Below are 21732 nucleotides of genomic sequence, written 5' to 3'. Positions count from 1 at the left end.
TGTGCATACTCGACAGAGTGTAAGTATCTTGAGAGAAAAGCTGAACATAAGAAGCATCAATTGCGGTGTGCAAGAGAGGCGACTGCGCTGGTATGGACATGTGGTGAGAATGGACAAGGATAGCTGCGTGAAAAAGTGCCACACCCTAACAGTTGAGGGAACCCGTGGAAGAGGTAGGCCCAGGAAAACCTGGGTTGAGGTGGTGAGGCAAGACCTTCGAACATTGGGCCTCACCAAGGCGATGACTTCTGACCGAGACCTTTGGAAATGTGCTGTGCGTGAGAAGACCCGGCAAGCCAAGTGAGACCTAAATCCAATTCCTCTGCTAGGGGTGTAGCCAGCCCACTTATGCATACCTTTCCTACACTGGACACTAAACTCCGCTTGTGAAAACTTGTTGAGGCAAGTGAAATCGAACTAAATTCGAAAATTCGACGACTGGCTCCCGTGCCAACGTCGTCTCCTTCATTGGACACGAAACTCAGCTTCCGAAGATTTATTGGGGCAAGCAAAAGCGAAATCGGGATAGCACCTGTGCCCAGCATCGCCTTTCTGGCACTTGTGCCCGTGACATGTGTAAGGATTTTTGAGCGAGATCGTTGCCAGTGCCCCTGGACTGGCTCTTGTGCGGGTGGCACATAAAATACACCATTTTGAGCGTGGCCGTTGCCAGTACCACCTGACTGGCCTTTGTAAGATTTTTGAGTGAGATCGTTGCCAGTGCCCCTGGACTGGCTCTTGTGTGGGTGGCACATAATATACACCATTTTGAGTGTGGCCGTTGCCAGTAACGCCTGACTGGCCTTCGTGCAGGTGACACGTAAAAGCACCCACTACACTCTCTGAGTGGTTGGCGTTAGGAAGGGCATCCAGCTGTAGAAACTCTGCCAAATCAGATTGGAGCCTGGTGTTGCCATCCGGTTTCACCAGTCAAATTGTCCAACTCATGTTAGCATGGAAAGCAGATGTGAAACGATGATGATGATGATGATGCTGATGAATTCTCAACATGAAACCAACGGTAGCCTTGTTAAATCAGAAATAAAGATGTGTGTGTTAGGATATTTGTTGTAACCAGCATGTAACTTCAACACCCATATTTTAAAGACAGTATAGGTAGTAATTGTGAATTCATCTAAAACTCTAATTTGCTTGTGTTAACAAAGCTTTTTGTCAATACAAATGGAAAACACAAGCAGTTTATATCAATGCCCCATGAGAAGTTTTAGAGATTAATGTTTTGTACAAAACATTTTCCTATAAGCTAACATACAGCTATTTTGTTTTATATTTTCCTAATTAAAACAGCAGTCATTGAGCTTAATGATACTTAATTTCACTTTGTGTTTCCTTCCTCATAATTATCAGCAGCAGCAACAGTGGCAAAAAGTAGTAGTAGTAGTAGTAGTAGTAGTAATCCTGTTTTAGCTAAGCATGAGAACGAAAGTTTCTATTGTTAAATGAATTTATAATTTTACTTGTACTTCAAGATTTCAGGTACAACGCAATGTAAAGTTAGGATCTCAACAGATCTCCACTTCATTGTGCCAATGTTTATGTTTGCAGCCCTAAAATTGTATACATAGGAAGGACAACAAGAAGGTAGTGAGAGATGACGAATAGCTCTGGCTTCGTTAAATATTCAGGATTTTGAGTAGAAAGCAAAAATATGGAGACAAGCAATGATAAAAGGGGTTTAGTATGAAAACAAAAAAAATATGAAAAGACATTGGAAGAAGATTGCAATGAGTACAAAAGAGAGAAAGTGATATGAATTTACTGGAATACTCTTTCTGTTTCCTCATTTTCAGCGTCTGTGTCTTCATTGTACTCTGTAGTGCCACACATACTATGTCGACGAGGATCTGTACGGGATGCAGCACTAGAAATCTTCGAATTTGCTGCTACAAGAGAAATACAAAGAAAAAACAATGAGTGAGAAATATTAAACAAAAAGGAAACAAATACTTATATAAAGAAACCACTAATAACTTATAAAGTTGTAAGTAAAGGGAAAAACAGAGATCTAAAGAACAAGTGATAATATGGTCAGTACCAGGGGAAAATGAATTATAATTGATGAGGTACATGTGCTGTGTGATGAGGGAAATCTTAGTGTTTCCAGAACGAATACTGATTTCTAAAAGGATAGGTTTTTTGGCCTAACATGACCATAAATTTTTAAAAAGGAATATAATTAATTCTATTTACATTACACAGCTCTGTGAAAGGAAACTTTCTGAAAATTGTTCTGATAATTGTATGTTACTTTATATATTTCTGTGGTGTTAATTCAAAATATCAAAGAAACTCTTTTCCATTTAACATTTTCTCCCAATTTAATGATAAAATATACCATAAGTTGTAGGTAAATCCTCATATGGTAAGACAAAATGAAACAAATAAAAACGAATTTGGTACTTTATTTAGCAAAATGAAATGGCACAAATGCAATGAAAAGATAAGAAAAGTTCCATTCATTTATTAGGCTCAGTACTTTAAAATCTCTTGTCTCACTTGGAAACTATGCCTGGAACTCTTTCACTTGTGAGCATTTGATGGACATTCACAATGCAACATCCAGCAGCAGTCAGCCATCATACTGACATTCCATCTGCCCTGATATCTTTTTCCCACCTCCTTTATGTCTTGATAAAACTTTTCCTTCCTGCTCCTCACATTTTCCAGAAAGAAATCCAAATGGACTGGTAGGAAATGAACTCATTTTACATCCTAAAGCCTCAAACTTTTCCAGCATTCTTCCAACTATGTTTTGTAGTGTATATTTTTCCCATTGTCTTAATTCTTCAACACAAATTGAGCAGACCTTATGAAGAGCCCACTTCTTATCCTAACCACCTAATCCCCACCCTAAAGTAGGTATAGAACAATTTTTGACAAATTCACTAATGTTTCTCTGATGTTACTTAGTTATGAACCTCACCACAAATGTAGCAAAAGTTATCCAGGATTGCTACACATCTTCAAGAAGACTTCATTGCTTCAAATGATGAGGAGGTCTGTAAAGAAAGTGGACGGGGACAGTTTTAACTGCTTATTTTTGATTTACCATCTAGTATCATTAAAGAAATGTAGTGTGTGATAGATAAAAAACAAAACAATGTATATATGCATTGGAAAAAGGCATGAGGAAATAACTGAAATAAAAAAAAAGATGTTTTAACCTAAACAATGTGACCTTGTAAAATATGTCTTTCTCTCCTCACTGCTTGTGGGTGACTGAAGATACAGGCACCTTTCTGCATAGCTGAAGCTGTCTAAACATTGCCAGATGCTTATTTTACAAAATTACACTTATTAGTTTTACTGTTTAAATAGTCTATTTAAATATGGTAATTAATAGTAATAATAGAAGACAATAGTTAAATTCAAGTATAATGGTGAAACACAATGGCTAATTTGGTGGAGAAACTGTATGTGATGGGATAATTTCTTTGTAATTTGTGAAATCAGCAGGTAAAAATTCATCAATTTCATCCAATAATTGCGAAACAATTCTTTGGTTGCAGACCTGTGTTATTGGTGCTACAAGGAAGAAAGTCAAAGTTCACTCTTGCGAGACATGAAGACCACAAGGCATTTTTTACCTCCCTTACCATTTCTGGTAGAAATGAGATGGGTACACATTATGGTAGAATGCCCCAAGTTGGCACAGGAAGAATATAAGAAATGGAGGCACAACCAGGTTATAAAAGTTTTACACTGGATAATGTGCCAGAAATGGGGATTTGAAGCTGGAAACACATAGTATAATTGTCAAGTGGAAAGGTTACTGGAGTTGAAGAAATGTAAGATTTTGTGGGACTTTCCTATTCAAGTGGACAAGAAGTTAGAAAATAATAAACCAGACATAACAATTATAGATAAGGAAAAACGAAGTCGCTTACTTATTGCATCATGCCTGTTTGATTCCAGGATCATAAAGAAAGAGGACGAAAAACAAAAAAAATACAATCTCTTAAAATTTGAAATAGGAAGAATTTGAAACATGTGATCAGTAAAGGTCATGTTTATAAAATTGGTGCATTGGAAGCAAAGACATAGAGAAATGGCTGAAGGAGATTGAAATAGAATGCCTGATAGAGCTCCTACAGAAAGTTTGTCACTTAGGGACAGCAAGGATTATGAGGAGGGTTCTTCGCACTTGAAAGACTGTTGAAAACTCATGGATACCTAAAGTTACAGGTAGTAACCTGCTACCCACATAGATCCTACCAGGACCTGAGCCAAACCAAAATAACGATAATAATCCTTTCTACTGGAAGCACAAGGCCTCAAATTTGTTGGGAGGGGACTAGTCGATGACATCAATCCCAGTACTCAACTAGGACCTAATTTATCGACCCTGAAAGGAGGAAAGGAAAAGTCAACCTCAGCGGAATTTGAACTCAGAACTAAGCATTTTGTGTAGCATGCTAATGATTCTGCCAGCTCACCGCCTTCAAAATAATAATAACAAGAGCACTCAGAGAGCACAAACCTCTGCCAAGGAAACACCAACGTTCTCTCAATGATTAGCCAGAGATGACTTTTAAAATGAGAATATCTGAAATAAACTCACCTGCTCTCACAAACAAGAATAGTAAAAATGAACCCAACTGCTCTCAAAAATTAAGTAAAAAACCTGAAAAATAATCCAGAATCCTTGTCCAGTACCTAATCGATCCCAATGGTAGTCATGGAATGTGAAAGCGGGTGTACAAGCCGTATTTGTAATGTTGTGTGTCGTCTGCAGTGGGAACAGGGACAGTTTTCTCTATGAAGGCCTTTTTTAGTCTATCAACTGACATAGTGTCTTTACGACTATTAAGGTCTATGGTGAAAAATTTATCTGTGTGTGAAAGAAAACAGAAAGGATTTGCATTCAGTGCTGTTAATGGAGGTTTAATAACGTCATTGTGCACAAAAACGTGAGTCCAAGAAGTAAAGCTTCCTTCAAGGCAGAGTTAGAAATGCAATTGTCAAGTAGGTAAACAGTTTTAAACAGTAGCGACATATTCAAAATTGAACAACTTTCTGGGAATACTGTCTTGTCCAGGAGCTTTACCATTAGAAAGTTTTTTTATAGGATCTTCTGCAAGTTCCTCAATTATAGGCCTCTAAAGGATTTCATTGATTACTTCAGGATTTAAATATGGATTTAAAGTGTTCAGCCCATCTTTTCAGAATTTCATCTTTGCTACTTGACACTTCATTAAAAATAATATGTTCCAAGCCACCTTTTTGGACCAAGTACACCTTTCAGATTCTGATAATTATTATACAATCCTTTCAAGTTGTGAGAGTTAGCAGCTTGTTCCAATTTGGGAGCTTTTTCTTGTCCACCAAAACCTTTCCATCTCACACAATTTATTCTGAGCAATTTTGTTAGAGGAGATGTATAATGATCTGAGTTATTGTTTAAGTTATTGTTTGAGATCCATGCCTTGTGTTTTTTGTGCATAGTTTTTAGGAGAGGTTTGATTTGAGAATTGTTCTCATCGAACCAATCTTGATATTTGTGTTTGATGAATCTTAGAACTTCTTCAGCAGATGATTTGCTATCATGAAAATTACACAAAACTTCAAAACTTCAGGATCATTGCTTTCCAGTATATTCTCAAGTTTTGAATTCAGTTGTATTTCAAAATTTTCTGTCACTTCTGGATTTTTTAAAGAAGACACATTTATTCTCAGAGATCTATTGGATCTCAATAGCCTCTTTGTATATGGTTTAACAAATACCTCACTGCAAACTATTCTGTGATTCAAGTAATGTTCAGTAGTTTTGTGAGCTCTGGTTAATCTGACATCACTGTAGTCTTTGCTTTTAGTTATGACATAGTCAAGCATTAGCCAGTTATCAGATCAAGGATGCTTCCAGGTGTTTTTAAACTTATCTGCCTCCTGAAATATTATTCTTTGTAATTGTTAATTGTTGAGCAAAATTTTTGACTGAAAGACAACAGTCCTAAAACACATTCATCTTTCTCGTTTCATGTTTTCCTATTACTTCTTGTCACACTAAGTATTTGTTACCTATTCTGACATTAAGATCGCCTATCAATATGACCTTGTCATGATATGGAAGTTTACTGATAACTGTTTGCAATTTAGAGTAGATAATGTTATGTTCACTTGTTTACATGTTGATAAAGTAGGTGCATATACAGTGATAATGTACCAAAATGAGGAATTACCTATGGGAATACAAAAGGGCATGAGATGCTCATCAACAGCTTGAGAATCGATTGCAGCTCGCAAAGTAAAGTCAATTTCATAGCAATTTCAACACCATGAATTTTTGGCTTATCCACCAGCTTTCTGTTCCAAAACATGTAGAATCACTCTCAACTTCTAATTCACTTGTATCCACAAGCCTAGATTTACTTAGAGCAGCAATATCAGTATCATATGAGCTGATTAGTTTTGCAATTAGAGCTGTTTTTTGTTCTTGAAGTTCTTACATTCCAACAACCAAAGATTAATATGTTTCTTTTATTGTTCTTATCTTTATCTTGACTGCAATAAACTAAGTGGCTAAACAACACTCTTTTTGAAGACAACACTCTTTTTGAAGACAACACTCTTTTTGAAGACAACACTCTTTTTGAAGACAACACTCTTTTTAAGGTTCCTGTTTTCACCACCACCTCCAATATTGGAGAAGCAATGTCACACTTAGATAGGACTGCCAACCACACAAAGGAAGACACGAGTCATGCAGTTACCTTTGGATTCTACAAAATGAAGGCCATCACTCACTGTGTTACCTATGTGAGACTCTGGCTAAGCTTTCAAATCACCATCAAACTACCTCCACAATTAATTTGCTTTAAGTGGTACGGGCTTGTGTCACTCATCACACTCTCTTGTCCAAAAAGCCTAGACTTTGGTGCATATTAATTAAATATAGTGTAACTAGTTTGAATTGAACCAGAGAAGAGATAGGTTAATGCAAAAAAAAAAAAAAACGTTCACAATAGTGTATTGCACCCAAAGACAGATATCATAGGGATATATACACTGTGGAACATTGAAAGACAATTGAGAAAGACTGTGTGGCTAGTGAATGCAGGTCTTTAGATTTGTATTTGGCTGTAATAGAGTAGAAATTTTAAGTTATGTCTGTCCTTGTTTGTCCTCTCTATGTTTAGCCCTTTCTGTCCTTGTTTGTCCCCTCTATGTTTAGCCCCTTGTGGGCAATAAAGAAATAAGAAACATTAGCATGCCGGGCAAAATGCTCAGCGATATTTTATCTGACTTTACGTTCTGAGTTCAAATTCCGCTGAGATTGACTCAAGGCGGCGAGCTGGCAGAAACATTAACATGCCGGGCGAAATGCCTAGCAGTATTTCGTCTGCCACTACGTTCTGAGTTCAAATTCTGCCGAGGTCGACTTTGCTTTTCATCCTTTCGGTGTTGATAAATTAAGTACCAGTTACGCACTGGGGTCGACTTAATCCCTTTGTCTGTCCTTGTTTGTTCCCTCTATGTTTACCCCCTTGTGGGCAATAAAGAAATAAGAAATTTTAACTTATGTTGCCAAAAGCAGAGGCTTATGCATTGAGACTGTTGAAAGTAAAGGGAATTACAGAGGCTGCTAGCTGAGAAACTAAGCATAAGGGAGGGCATGGTCGATTCAGAAGATAAATGAAGGATGTAAAAGCAGAATCCTCATGAAATTGGTTGACAAAATGTGATGTTAAGAGAAAGAAAAAGTTTATTGGTGGCTGCTTAGGATCATGCTCTAATCACAAACTCAATAAGAAATATGTATAGCTCAGATGAAACAAATAAGAGTAGGTTATGTGGGAAGAAGGTGGAAGGTGTGTCACACATCATGAGTGCTTGCATTGAGAGAATATAAAAGGCATCACAATAAAGTGTTTACACCTCCACTGCTCTTAATGCAAGAAATATGGATTTCCAATCACTGAGAAATAGTACCTGCACAAACCAGAGAAGGTACTAGAAAATCAGATTGTGAAACTCATGTAGGACTTTACAATCCAGACAGATAGAATTCTTAAACATATGAGGAGAAGGGTACCATAAGGAGTTGTTTGCTGATTGATATAGGTTGCCCAGGACATTATTACATCAATGGTAAAGAAAATGAGAAAATTGTAGAATATGCAGACTTGAGAATCAATGTCAAGAGAATGTGGAATAGGAAAGCAAGAGTGGTACCAATTGTAATTAGAGCACTTGTATCAGTGGCAAAGAGCCTACAGAAAAAAACCTTGACACAACTGGACTTTGTCCCAGTTTTACGACATTGCAAAAGATTACATTTTTGGGAGCAGCAAATATCTTGTGAAAAGTATAGCATCTCTGAGGTTACACAACTTGATAGTGAGTTAAATAAATGATCCAGTGCTAAAGTGAAAAAGCTTTAGGTTCATTGGTCCAAACTGTTAGAGTTGTGGGTGACAACATTGGTACAAAGTCTGGAATATATAAGTGTGTGGTGCTAGTAATAAGGAGAGGAAAAATATCCAAGTCAGAAACGGTTAAATTTCTTAAACGAGATATTAATCACAGCAACGACAGAAGGTAACAGTTAAAAGTACCTTAGTGCATTAAAGGCATATAGTATTCTCTGTCAGGAAATGAAAGAGAACATGTGAAATGAATATTTCAGGAGAGCGTAAAAGTGTACTAAGCCAAACACTGATTGGAGGAGAAAGTATCTCCACAATAAATACATGATAGATGTCTCTAATATAATATTCTGCTGCTTTCTGAATGGGACTAGGGAAGCACTAAGAGACATTAACCATAATACAAAGACCATGTATAGGTCATTATATCTCAGAGACAGTGTTGATAAGTTATATTTACCAGGGAAGGAAGTAGGGAAAGGATTACAATTGACAGAAGACTGCTTGGAGATAGTAGAATGTGATATAGAAGTAGATGATTTCAGTGGAGAGAAGTAAAAAGCTGTGGAGACTGTGAAAGAATAAAACAAGAGCAAGAAAGAAATATCTGGAGAAAAGAGCTGCATAATCAAGTATTTCCAACAAATGCAGGATATTGCAGCAGACGAATCTTGGTTATGATTGAAAACTGGAGAATACAAGAAAGAAATGGAACAATTTGTTATGGCTGCTCAAAAACTAATGTCCTTCAGGCAAGAATAAACAGAACTATGGAAAGTGCAGAATGTATAACAAGAAAGATGAGTTCATTGTGCACATAATAAGTTCGTGTAGTCCTTTGACACAGGAAGAATATAAACATAGACATGATTGTGTAGCCAAGGCATTACACTGAGACATATATCCAAGGTTTTGAAGTAAGTGGAAAATGGTACCAATGCTAAGTGGAATGGTCTTATGGGACTTTACTGAACAGATTGACCATAAGATTCATTCAAGACAACCAAATATTATCATTCTGGACAAGGTGTCAAAAGAATGCACCATCAAAGACTAATATGAATATAGCAGTTAAAAAACTAGGAGAAACAGTAAAATACCATTAGCAAGGTAAAAACCAAAAATGTGGAGGGTTTCTTCTCCAAAAGTAATCCCAGTAGTTATAAATACTCTTATACAGACTTTGTAGTTTCCTTATTGAGAATGTAGAAATATAGAGAATTGAATTAATGCAGAAGTCTGCTCTATTAGGAACAGCAAGGATTGTTCAGAAAGTCCTCCATATATGAGGAAACTAGTTGTGATCTGATATCAAGGACATTCCAAATGTAGCACATCAGTACATAACATTAAATTATAATGATAATAATGATGATGATGATTTCAAATTTTGGCACAAGGTCAGCGATCTTGGGGGTAGGGATACATCAACCCCAGTGTTCAACTAGTACTTATTTTATGGACCTCAAAAGGATAAAAGACTAAGTCAACCATGGTGGCATTTGAACTCAGAATGTAAAGACAGATGAGATGCTGTTAAGTATTTTGATTGGCATGCTAACAATTCTGCCAGCACACTGCCTTAATAATAATAATAATAATTATAATAATTTCAAAGTTTGGCACAAGGCAATCAGTTACATCAACCCCAGTGCTCAACTTATTTTATTGACTCTGAAAGGATGAAAGGCAAAGTCGACCATGGTGAACTCAGAATGTAAAGACGGATAAAATGCTGCTAAGCATTTTGGCTGGTGTAATAATAGTGATAATAATAATAAGGTTGAGGGATCAAAGGTTGATCAAACAATACAGCAGATTAGAACTAATAACATCTCTGAAAAGAATAATTTGTTATATGCAGTTGCATATATCACTAAAGAACAATTTGGTCAGTTGAAGGGGAGGAGAGTGAGAAAAAAGGATGAGCCATTCTGGAAAAGGAGGATTTGAAGATGTATAGAAACATGGAGGAAAGACCTCAGTATAATCAAAGAGGTGAAGCATAATAATATAAGGTTCAATGGGGTAGATAGCATGTATATGGAGAGAAAACATCAACTGAGGGAGAAGGGTAATGGTTACATTGGCAATATGCTAAAACAGATTATTGGAGGGAAGGCCAAAATCAAAAGGTATGATGAACTTATTCTCCAATTCCAGGAAAATAAACTTTCTCAACACCAACAAGAAGTTGTTTTGCTGTCAGCTGAATAGAAAGGATCATGTCCAAACTGAAATACCCAAGACTGCATGGTTAAGAGTAAAACAGTTCTGATGATGAAAGATTCACAAAGGGTGCTGAAGTAGGCAATTTTAAACCTACTGCTTGCTTGCCCATTATGTGGAAACTGCTGACTGGCATCATAAACAAAAAGATCTATAAGCACCTTTATGAAAATAATCTACTTGTGGATGAGCAGAAAGGTTGTTGCAAAGACTCACAAGATATGAAAGACTTCTTTTAATCAACAAGGCAATTTTGAAGAATTACTGAAGACAATTAACAAACCTGTCTATGGCTTGGATACTCTATTGCAAGGCATACAATATGGTTCTGTACTTGTGGATCCTGAAGAGTGTGGTGGTTTACCCAACATCATATTACTTATTAAGAACAGCATGAGTAGTTGGAGAGCTGTTTTAACATCAGGAGGACAAGAACTAGGGGAAGTATCTATAAATAGAAGCATATTTCAGGGCCAAGCTGTATTTATTTACTGTTCATCATCATGATATCAGTGACCTTGATCTTGAGGGAAAAAGAACATGGGTTATAAGCTACCCAAAGATCAAGTAAGGGCCATCAATCACTTCTTTTTATAGATGACCTTAAACTTTACACCACTAGTAAAGACCAATTGAATTCCCTTATCCAAACCATCAGAATCTTACCTCAGGACATTAGAATGTCCTTCAGTCTTGACAAATGTGCTATTCTAAAGATGTGGAGGGGCCAAAAAACTGAAAAGCGCAGACACTGAACTCCCTGATGGAACATTTATGAAGAACATGAACTACAGTGAATACATCTGCTACAACAAAACCTTAATGCAAAATAAAAAGATAAGGGAAGTGTACAATTTGTATGTGATAAAACTTTATAACTCTAAGCTGAATGGAGGTAACTTGACTGAAGCCTTTCATACCCGGGGTAGGCAGGATATAAGTGACAGTGTTGGCATTGTGGAATAGATGAAAGAGGATTTGACCAGCTTACTTCAAAGAACAAGAAGGATAATGACCATGAACAGGTGCTTTCATTCACATGGTTGAGAAAAACAGTGAAATCTGCTCATAGCGTGACAGGCAACAAATTACATTTCATACAAAATGTGGACTAATGTCACATTTTGAGAGAAAACATGCAAGGTGAAAGTATTCATCTTTAAAAATGCAACCGATCTACTTGATTAGAATTATTCAATTTATGGGACTTCCCCATAAATCTCTATTGTAAAAACATAAATAATTATCCCTCTAACAATAATTCGTCTGAAGAGTCAAAAAGAAAATTTTTTAAAATGTTTCTGCAAGTACTCTCGGACAAACTAGGTCTATGCACAAAGACTGAAAGCCCATAGTCCAGGATACACATCGACTATGCTGGACCAGTGAACAGTGCATACTATCTAATCATTGAGGATAGTTATACAAAGTGGCTAGAGGTATGCAGATGTAATACATCCACAGCAAAGACAACAATAAGGTTCCTACTTGAGTTATTTGCTTGATATGGTGTTCCAGATACATTAGTTTCAGATAATGGAACACAATTCATGGGATATGAATTAAGAAATTTCTGCAATAAAGCACATCTTTATCCCACCCTACCACCTGAGGTCATATGGGCAAGCAGAAAGATTTGTTGACACATTCAAAAGAGCTTTAAGAAAAGCTAGGAACAAGCTAGATAATGATGAGACACTAATGAAATTTTTGAGAGTATATAGAATAACACCAAATCCAAATACTATTTCAGGAAAGTCACCAACAGAGTTAAATAAAATTGATCTTCAATAAATTATTGCCAGGAAAAAATACATTTAAAAGAAAAACAAAAAATACATTTGAAGGAAATACAAGAAATATTGCAAAACATTTCGAAGAAGGAGATAAGAGTTGATTTTAAAAATTACAAAAATGGTAAAGAAGGTTTGGAGGATGGCTGTGTAATCAAAAAATTAGGTAACATGATGTATTTAATTAAAAGACAATGTTTGGAATATAAGTGACAACTTGACCAGTTGATAATGAGACATACAGAAGAATGAAGGGTAATACCAAGGGAAGTCTTCTATGATATGTTTGAAGTGCCAGCACTGAGAGATATTGAACCCTGTTGAACTAGCTTCAGAAAACGAAAACAGACTGAATATCTGGAAGTAATACCTAAATGAAAAAGATATTAAATTTTCAAAAAGAAAAAAAAAACAAGAATGCTAACAAGAATGCTTAGAACAACGACAGAAAAAATGCTATGTGCAATGAACAATACTACCTTAAAAATCAGGCAACAATTAAGATACAACAGCTGAGAAAACAAGAGAGAGAGAGAGATGCTGGAAAAAAAAAAGAAAAAGACAAGAAATTCTACTTTCTCACAGTAGTCAAAATCTCAAAAGGGGAGATGTTGTTGTTGAGAGTTATGACAGCCTCTTGCAAGAGATGAACTGGTCCAAGTAAGGTATAAATAGTAATGATCCAAGAAAGTTCAGAGTTCGGAGTTGAGTGAAGTTTGTGTTAGTTTGCAGTGAAGTCAGAAGGTTAGTTCATAAGAAATATTGGTTGTGGTTCATAAAGTGATTTATTAGTTCGTTACATTTTTTTTTTACTGTTGTCTGGTTATCTTATTTATTGTATGGAAGAGGTAGGCCCAGGAAGACCTGGGCTGAGGTGGTGAGGCAAGACCTTCGTACATTGGGCCTCACCGAGGCGATGACTACGGACCGAGACCTTTGGAAATGGGCTGTGCGTGAGAAGACCCGGCAAGCCAAGTAAGATCGTTGCCAGTGCCCCTGGACTGGTTCTTGTGCGGGTGGCACATGAGATGCACCATTTTGAGCGTGGCCGTTGCCAGTACCGCCTGACTGGCTCCTGTAGGATTTTCGAGCGAGATCGTTGCCAGTGCCCCTGGACTGGCTTGTGCGGGTGGCACATAAAAGACACCATTTCGAGCGTGGCCGTTTTCGTGCAGGTGACACGTAAAAGCACCCACTACACTCTGAGTGGTTGGCGTTAGGAAGGGCATCCAGCTGTAGAAACTCTGCCAAATCAGACTGGAGCCTGGTGTTGCCATCCGGTTTCACCAGTCCTCAGTCAAATCGTCCAACCCATGCTAGCATGGAAAGCGGACGTTAAACGATGATGATGATGTATGTAACAAATCACATTATGACACAAAGTCAACTGTGGTGGGATTTGAACTCAGAATGTAAATACTGATGAAATGTCACTAAGCATTTTGTCTGGCATGCTAACAATTCTGCCAGCTTCTGAGCTACCAGGGCTCACACAAAACTATTAGAAGGACAAGATTACAGAAACAGAGTTTGAGCAAAAAGACAAAATGTAACTTCAAAAGTGTTAATAAAAATTTTAAACAAAATATATTTAACAAACAGTGGGAAGACATACAATGGTTATCCACTGAGACCCCATGCAACCATGGCTCCCTGAAACCACTATAGCATTGTGCTTTTTCCAAGAAATCCTACTCCAATTTTTGAAGTACATAATCAGAGCAAATTTCTTCACATGGACCATGCTCATCACTCATCAATGATTTAGCTGGACAGTAGCTCTTCCCTCTTTCCCTCCACTTTTCAGATGAATCTTAAAAATGATGATGTAAGCTTTACCAAAGAAAAACGTATCTTGTCTTTTGCATTTCAGTCTCATCTACTAAAAAATCCTATTTTGCCAGAGACATTAGATAAATAAAAACTGCCAGCCAAAGAAACGTGGCATAGCAGAGAGATATTTCTAAAAGTCTCAGCTGATATCCAGATCCATCCCACACATGTCAGCAGCTGTGCAAATCAGAATGCTTGGGCACTGAACATGTGCATGCAGAACTAGAAGTTTATGAACAGAAAAAATATGTTTCTGCTAGAACTAATCATCTAAGAGCAAGAGTAGAGGAAGATTATTTATTACTGCATCATCAAAAAGGTTCTAGGGCAGCTGGTACCAGGACAACACATTCTCAGAAAATGCATATCAGACAACTCATACCTGGACAATTGATATCTAGGACAACTGATATATAGGACAACTCATACCTGGACAACTGATATCTAGGACAACTGATATATAGGACAACTGATATCTAGGACAACTGATATATAGGACAACTGATATATAGGACAACTGATATCTAGGACAACTGATATATGGGACAACTGATATATAGGACAACTGATATCTAGGACAACTGATATATAGGACAACTGATATCTAGGACAACTGATATATAGGAAAACTGATATATAGGACAACTGATATATAGGACAACTGATATATAGGACAACTCATAACGGGTATAAATATTTTTACTTAAAAAAAATAACCCACTTAAAGATAATTATTGATAAAGTAAATAGGCAGGTTTTTAGTTTATAGGCATGACAGTGATTGTTTAACTCTTTAACTATAGACTAGCATCCTTTAAATTTCATAGTTCATGCTAGTTACTGTTCATCCAGCAAACAACTCACAAACGGTCATCATAGCTTTTCAACAAAATTGTTTTATTTTTATATTTTGTATTAGTCATGTCAGTTGGTTTTGTACTTGTCAACTTTTCAACTATTTTAAAATTTTCTTTAGCTCTCACAATGCCATACTATATAAAATCTCAGCAAGGAGCTTCTGGATGATAACAACTACGTATATAATTTTCACAGACAGAATGCAGATAAATCAAGAAAAGTATGGCTATGTGGAGTAAAGATGTGCAGAGCATATGTTCAGATGATGGCTGAAGAGGACCCATTAGAAATAGTACCTTCAATAGGGAACACTTTCACAGCACTGATGTGAATAAAGTGAAATCGAGAATTGTCCCCGGTTCTATAAAAGCCAAAGCCTTGTCATCACAAGAGCCCGCAAGAATTGTGATTGCAACAGAAGGTTCTTCTCTACAAGATGAGGTGTTGGCTGGATTAATAGCAACATAAAGTTTATCATGAAGTATTCATCAGTGACAACAGCAGAATAGTAGTAGTCCCACTATTCCATTAGAAAGATATGGTTTTGATATCCTATTAGAGTACTGAAAATTTGAGTCAGGGGAAGCATTTTTGTAATGTGATACTGGTGTAGAAGATAAGGAAAGAATGATAATTTTCACCTCATCAACAGAGTGGGATGATCTTGCTAAAATTCGTGATTGGTCTGGTGATGACACATTTAAAGTTTGTCCATCTACATATTACCAGTTATATACAATCAGCATTCAAATAGGTAATTTGAATGTACTTCTTGTTTTCGCATTGTTACCCAACAAGCGGCAAGCAGCTTATGATTGGTTGTTTTCTCAGCTAGTTACTCATTGCCTTGATGTTCAACCTAAAATGTATATGATATACTTTGAGATTTCCTGATATAGAGGTAACTGGTTGTTTATTTCCTTTTTCTCAAAGCTTTTACCGAAAACTTGTTGAGTTGTCCAATATAATACAGATGAAATATTATAGTCTAAAGATAAAGTGCTTTACAGTAGTTGCTTTTTTTTTTACCAACGACTGATGTTATTGTTGTCTATGAAGAACTGTCTGACGACGATGGTTTGCCACAAGAATTTGTGTCATATTTTAAAGTGACTTACATAGGATCCAAAAGAGGAAGAGGTGCTACAAGATGTCATCTGGCTCCAGTAATTTCAATTAAAGTATGGAATATTTCATAGAGGATTTCAACTGACATGACAAGAACTAATAATAGCCTTGAAGGTTTTCATAATGCCTTACAAAATTCAATTTCATGCCAACATCCGAATGTCTGGAAATTAATGAATACACTAATGTTGGAGGCGATTTTGGTGCAGAAAAAGAAAATTTATTTGGAACGGGGAGTGCAAATAACTTCAAATCAGGTTAACAAAGACTGCAACAAGCAATTGATAACTTTATTCAAAAGGTATGATCCTTACCAGAAAATGTCTTTCTTAAAAGCTGTGGCATATAATCTGCTCTAAGTTTCAGTTTTAGTAAATTCTTTTATACTTTTATAGTTTTCATTGTCTCCCACAAAAAGTCTTTCTTTTAATATTTATTTTATTCTTACTTGATTTTCCTTTCAAAATTAAATCTTTATCACTTTATACCTGTTATGAGTTGTCCTATATATCAGTTGTCCTAGATATCAATTGTCCAGGTATAAGTTTTCCGATCAAAAGTACGATAAAAAATAAAGAACATTTCCCTTTATAACCTCAAAATTACAATAAAAGGTAGCTCAGACTGACTTATAAAGGGATATTTTTGTATCAGTTGAAGTAAGGTTTACAAGACTAACTTTTAAAACTGAAGGCAGGACAAAGAAATAGGCTGAGCTGGTGTATGACACACCTACTCATTCACTAGTGCTGCAGTATGTGTGTGTCAATGCAATAAGAGGAACACAGTTAAGGTGGTAGAAACAATCTTGACTCTTGGCATGTCTCTGTTGAGGAGTGTGAGTCAATTAAAACAATCCTTAATATTATTTGTTTCTTTCCTAAATATACTTCGAATTCAGAACAGTTATATATATTTAAGGCATTTGGCCTAATTTTCACTAATTCTGTCACACCCTGGCGCTTAACACTAAGAAAAATAAAATTGAAAAGAAAATAATTTTTACTTACATCCCTTTTCATCTGTAAATGACAGAGATATGATACTGTCCCGGTGCAAATGGCTGCTTGGAGAATTAACATCCATCCGTGATGCACGGCGTTTCCTTAATGTCAAACTTGCTCGCCTGGCCATTCGTGCAAGAACTGTTTCCTCGGGATATGTGTCTTGAATATGGATTTTCCATGTCGCTTCTGAGTTGAAGGAAGGATCAGCTGCATAACATCGCCAAACACACTGGAAAGATATGTGCACACAAACCTATACATATACTAGCAGCTAAACCCAGTTCCGCTCGGTTGGTTTGGATGATGTGGCTGTAAAACCTGCTCTGTGTAAGCATTCAACTTGTTTGGGCAGACTTACATTAAAAAACATGAATTTCACAGATTACTTGGAGAATAAAATATTTGAAATTAAACACATCACTTTGAGACAGTAACAGACAACACAGCCTATTCCTCTTTTCTATCACAAAATGTTATTTATTCTTTCTCAAATGACCATTTTATGCTGAAAATCTTCATTGCCAATTAATTCATTCACAAATGTAAAAACTTTCTGATGCAACACATTCAAGGAATTTGAAACTTTGTTTTAATTATTTTAATTTGTATTTTATTTGCTTATCTTGTTTCATTTCATAAAAATAAATTTTAATAAAATCTGCAATAGAATTTTTTAAAACTGTTAATGTGAAGGAGTTTTTCTCCTTGTTGCTTACATCTCTTGTAAATCTTACCTGTATAAGAGTGGCAGCAGCTGGAATTTGTCTGTTAAAGTGCTTCTGTCGCTGTTTTTGTTGTACTTTCAGAGCAAATCCTGATCCAAGAATTCCCTATAATATAATAGAAGCCTCCATTATGTATATACCAAGAAAGAGAGAAAATGAGAAGATAGTAAAAGAGAGCAAGAGAGTGAGAGAGTGATTATTTAAAAAGTGAAATTCCATATAACATCAACAAGAATACATCAACAATGAACTAATTAACAATTTTACCAATGCAGTTATTATTGTTTAATAATATATATAACATTTGTAATAAATATACAACTTCAGAATTATGCTAGCTATGATATATTGTCTCAGAGTAACTTCTCTTAAGAGACTTTTTTAGCTAAAAACATAGAACTCACTCAGAATGTTACTGATACGTCAGCAGAGTACAGTACTTTGACTTGAATTGACCTCCTCCATAATGAGCAGCCAGGAACATTCTGAACTAAGTCAAAATTTTTATTCCAATATAGAAATCAGCAGCTGATTGCTATATTTTAACTTAGCTCACAATATCTGACAGGGTTTGTCACTGAAGAGACTAATTCAGGTTAAGCAACAGTGTCTAATGATCTGCCGATGACATTCTGAATGAGTTTTCTGTTTTTAACACACAAAATCTCTTTAAGAAGTTTCTTTGAGACAAACTATTACAGCTGGTACCATTCTATGTGTGTACATACATTTCAAAGGTTATACAGATTGTTATCTTAATGTAATGCTTCTCTCAGTGCATATATTGGTATTGTTGTTGTTTAGCTCAACCCCAAATCAGCAGACCTGTGATCAAAAGAAATGCTGCATCTTTTATTCAGACTTAGTATAGATGGAGTCAATAAGTCTATATTTTTAAGAGTGTGAGGGGAATTTTGCTGTTATTTCTAATATGGTGAGCAACCAACTAAAGGTCTCCAAGTGGCTCAGGCTCCCTAATTTTTATATGTTACCAAATATGACATCCTAATACAAATTTCATTCTATTAGTCAACAAGTTCGTAACATTTGTGATTACTTTATCATAAAAAGGTACCTCAATAGAATAAGATAGGATCTCAAATACATAATATAGGGAGCTGAAAAACTTCAATCAGCTAAGAATCCTTTTAACGGTGTTTAAGATCTGAAACCAAGAAGTAAAGATGATAGCACAGTTGACCAAAATTCTGGGCAATGCATACTGGAATGGATCTGATCCTTAAGTCAACCGGTGAAAGCGCAGGCATTTAGTAGACCTCAGCAAAACATATGCTACTCAGTTCACAATCCAAAGTTATCAATGTCCAGATAATCTCAGATTATAAAATATTCAACCCACTGAACTACATATTTCAAACCTTATATATGTGTTTAATATGCAGAACAGTCCTCTTAGGTGTTTTTTATTCCCTCAGCCATATTGTTGACATTCATAATCAATATCATTAATTTCCCTTTATTTATATATATATATATATATATATACCAGTCACTCTTCATATTAGTTACAAATGTTCGCATAAGGCCAGCAATTTCAGGGAGGGGAGTAAGTCAATTACACTGATCCCAGTGTTCAACTGATACTTATTTTATCAACCCCAAAAGAACGAAAGACAAAGTTGACCTTGTCCATCTTTACTCAGAATGTAAAGATGGACAAGACACCACTGCCCTCGGTCTCTCTTAATATTGCTAAATGAGAATATGCTTCAGTGTTGAGGTCTAATAAAATCCAAACATGTGTACTACATCACCATTTGTCTTTAAAGATGAGATCCACAGAAATCTGCATTGTTCATAACTGACCAAAATTTTTAATCAACTGGTTGTATTAGAGTTAACTTCCTTAATTACTGTTTTTAGATTCTAAACATTCATAGGAGGACTTTGTATTCACTTAGACAATCTCAATACACTATATTACACATGTGAGGCCCTACAGGAAAAACACGAACAAGAAGATTTCAGCGGGATGACATTTTGGGAAAGGACTAGAAATAGTGGATAGTATAGGGCTTGGAGACTTGGACATAACATGGATAATGAGAGGAGAGGCAAGTGAGTGGAGTCTGCTCTAAGGAATAGGAACTTTTGTAATGGTAGAAGAAAAGCTGGAGACGAAAGAGTACATCTCTGAGCTAGAGACTGAAGTGTGCCCATGAATGATTTTATACCAACCAATCAAATGGCTTTTCTCTGAATGCAGTCTAGGATGTTTGTATGTGTAGCAGCAGCAACATCCCTAATATAGGAGCAGTGCACTTCATTCTTCAGCTCACCTGAACTTTTTAGGGGGTCAGTGAATGACGGAAGCTAAAGTACTCACATTTCTTTTATGAAGTGAAAGTGCCAGTCTTTGAAATGCAGTCTTAACTATGTTAAGGATGTGTGTTCACAATGAAAGACTGAGATTTAGCATTTGGAGTTATCATACAGCTATACTCCTATCTACTTGTATGCTGCACATATTCAAGTAGGATGCAGTGCTTTTGAATTAGACAAGACTGGCATGACTCCATTGGAAGAGACTTTTGAGATCACTGTTCATGAAAATTTGATGTGAGGTATCTAGTCTACCTATGGAAGAAGGTTAGGGAAGAATGATCATCTACATAAAAATTATTGAAGGTAACAACAAGTAGGTTATTGATGTAAAGGAGGAAGTATATGGGGTGATAAGCAGAAGCCTAAGGTACACTAGAGTTGATATATTATGGATCAGAGAGAGCTCCATCAGAATAGACAATGAAAATGTGATCTGACAGGAAATTTGTTGAAAGCAAAGACATTGCTTTCCTCAAGTTTTCCTAAGGTAAAAGCTCCCTGTGTAATGGGATTTATGCAGACCATACTATTTGTCATTAAAGAGAGAGAGAGAGATGTTGGTGAATGTCTTTGTTAAGGGCTATCACCATTATTAACACAGTAAGATGATAACTGAAAGAATAAGAGAGGTTACCTTTCTTGGGAATTGGACACACCACAGCTTGTTTCCAAAGAGAAAGACAAATTGAAGAGTTTGTTGAGTGTTAGAGCTAGCTCTGGGATGTATTATTTTAGTGTAATGTAAGAGAATTTGTCAGAGCCAGTGCATAGGTTGGCTTGAAATGAACAGAGGTATTTCTGTACTTGGCATGTACTTATGCATAATGATGAGTTTAGTGAAGTGGAAGGAGATAAATATGGAGGAATTAGATGCAAGTTAAGCAGAGAAGGGGAAGACTCCAGCCATGAGAGTATGGCTAAGAATCATCATGGTTGAGAAAATTTGGGGATAGGAGGGTTCTGCAAAGTTACTGGCAAGGAACCAGGAGGATCAGCTGCAGTAAAGAAAAGAAATCCAATGAAACCTACATGTCCATCATAGCCAGCAAGACTTTTCAGTTTACATTTTATATTTTCAATGTTTCATTATCAAGACTTAATTTAAATTTCTTTGCTTATCTGTGTGTCCTTGGTTTAAAGGGATACTGTCTGACATTAAATTCTGCAAAACCAACACATATCAAAAGTCATGCAAAAGAGTCATCTGTTCTTTTTCATCTCATTACCAATCAATAAATATAATTTTGTTCCTTGAATTATAATACTCCTGATTTAAGTATCATCATTTTTCTTATCACTCCGGCAGCTGTTAGCATATGTGTTGCACTCTGCCCATTTGCCACTTCTCTTGCTTTGATCAAGCAACCAGATGAGTAAGTGGTAAAGACCTGTCAATCCAGAAAATATATATATATATATATATATA

At 36.1% G+C, this 21732-nt stretch overlaps 1 protein-coding gene across 2 annotated transcripts in view; it reads right to left on the bottom strand.

Moving 5' to 3' along the window:
- Window positions 1-21732, bottom strand: part of LOC106879982 (potassium voltage-gated channel subfamily KQT member 1) — a 241425-nt gene that overhangs the window by 49375 nt on the left and 170318 nt on the right. For both annotated transcript variants that reach the window (XM_052975494.1, XM_052975495.1), the window contains exons 9-11: window positions 17970-18065; window positions 17239-17464; window positions 1781-1904 (exon numbers count right to left, since the gene is read on the bottom strand). In XM_052975494.1, the coding sequence (XP_052831454.1) occupies window positions 1781-1904; window positions 17239-17464; window positions 17970-18065 (446 nt within the window). The remainder of the gene's footprint in view (window positions 1-1780; window positions 1905-17238; window positions 17465-17969; window positions 18066-21732) is intronic.

The sequence above is a fragment of the Octopus bimaculoides genome, chromosome 21 (genome assembly GCF_001194135.2).
Source record: "Octopus bimaculoides isolate UCB-OBI-ISO-001 chromosome 21, ASM119413v2, whole genome shotgun sequence".
In the NCBI taxonomy this organism is placed as follows: domain Eukaryota; kingdom Metazoa; phylum Mollusca; class Cephalopoda; order Octopoda; family Octopodidae; genus Octopus; species Octopus bimaculoides.
The sequence above is the reverse complement of the archived record's forward strand: the minus strand, read 5'-3'. Positions and strand labels throughout refer to the sequence as shown.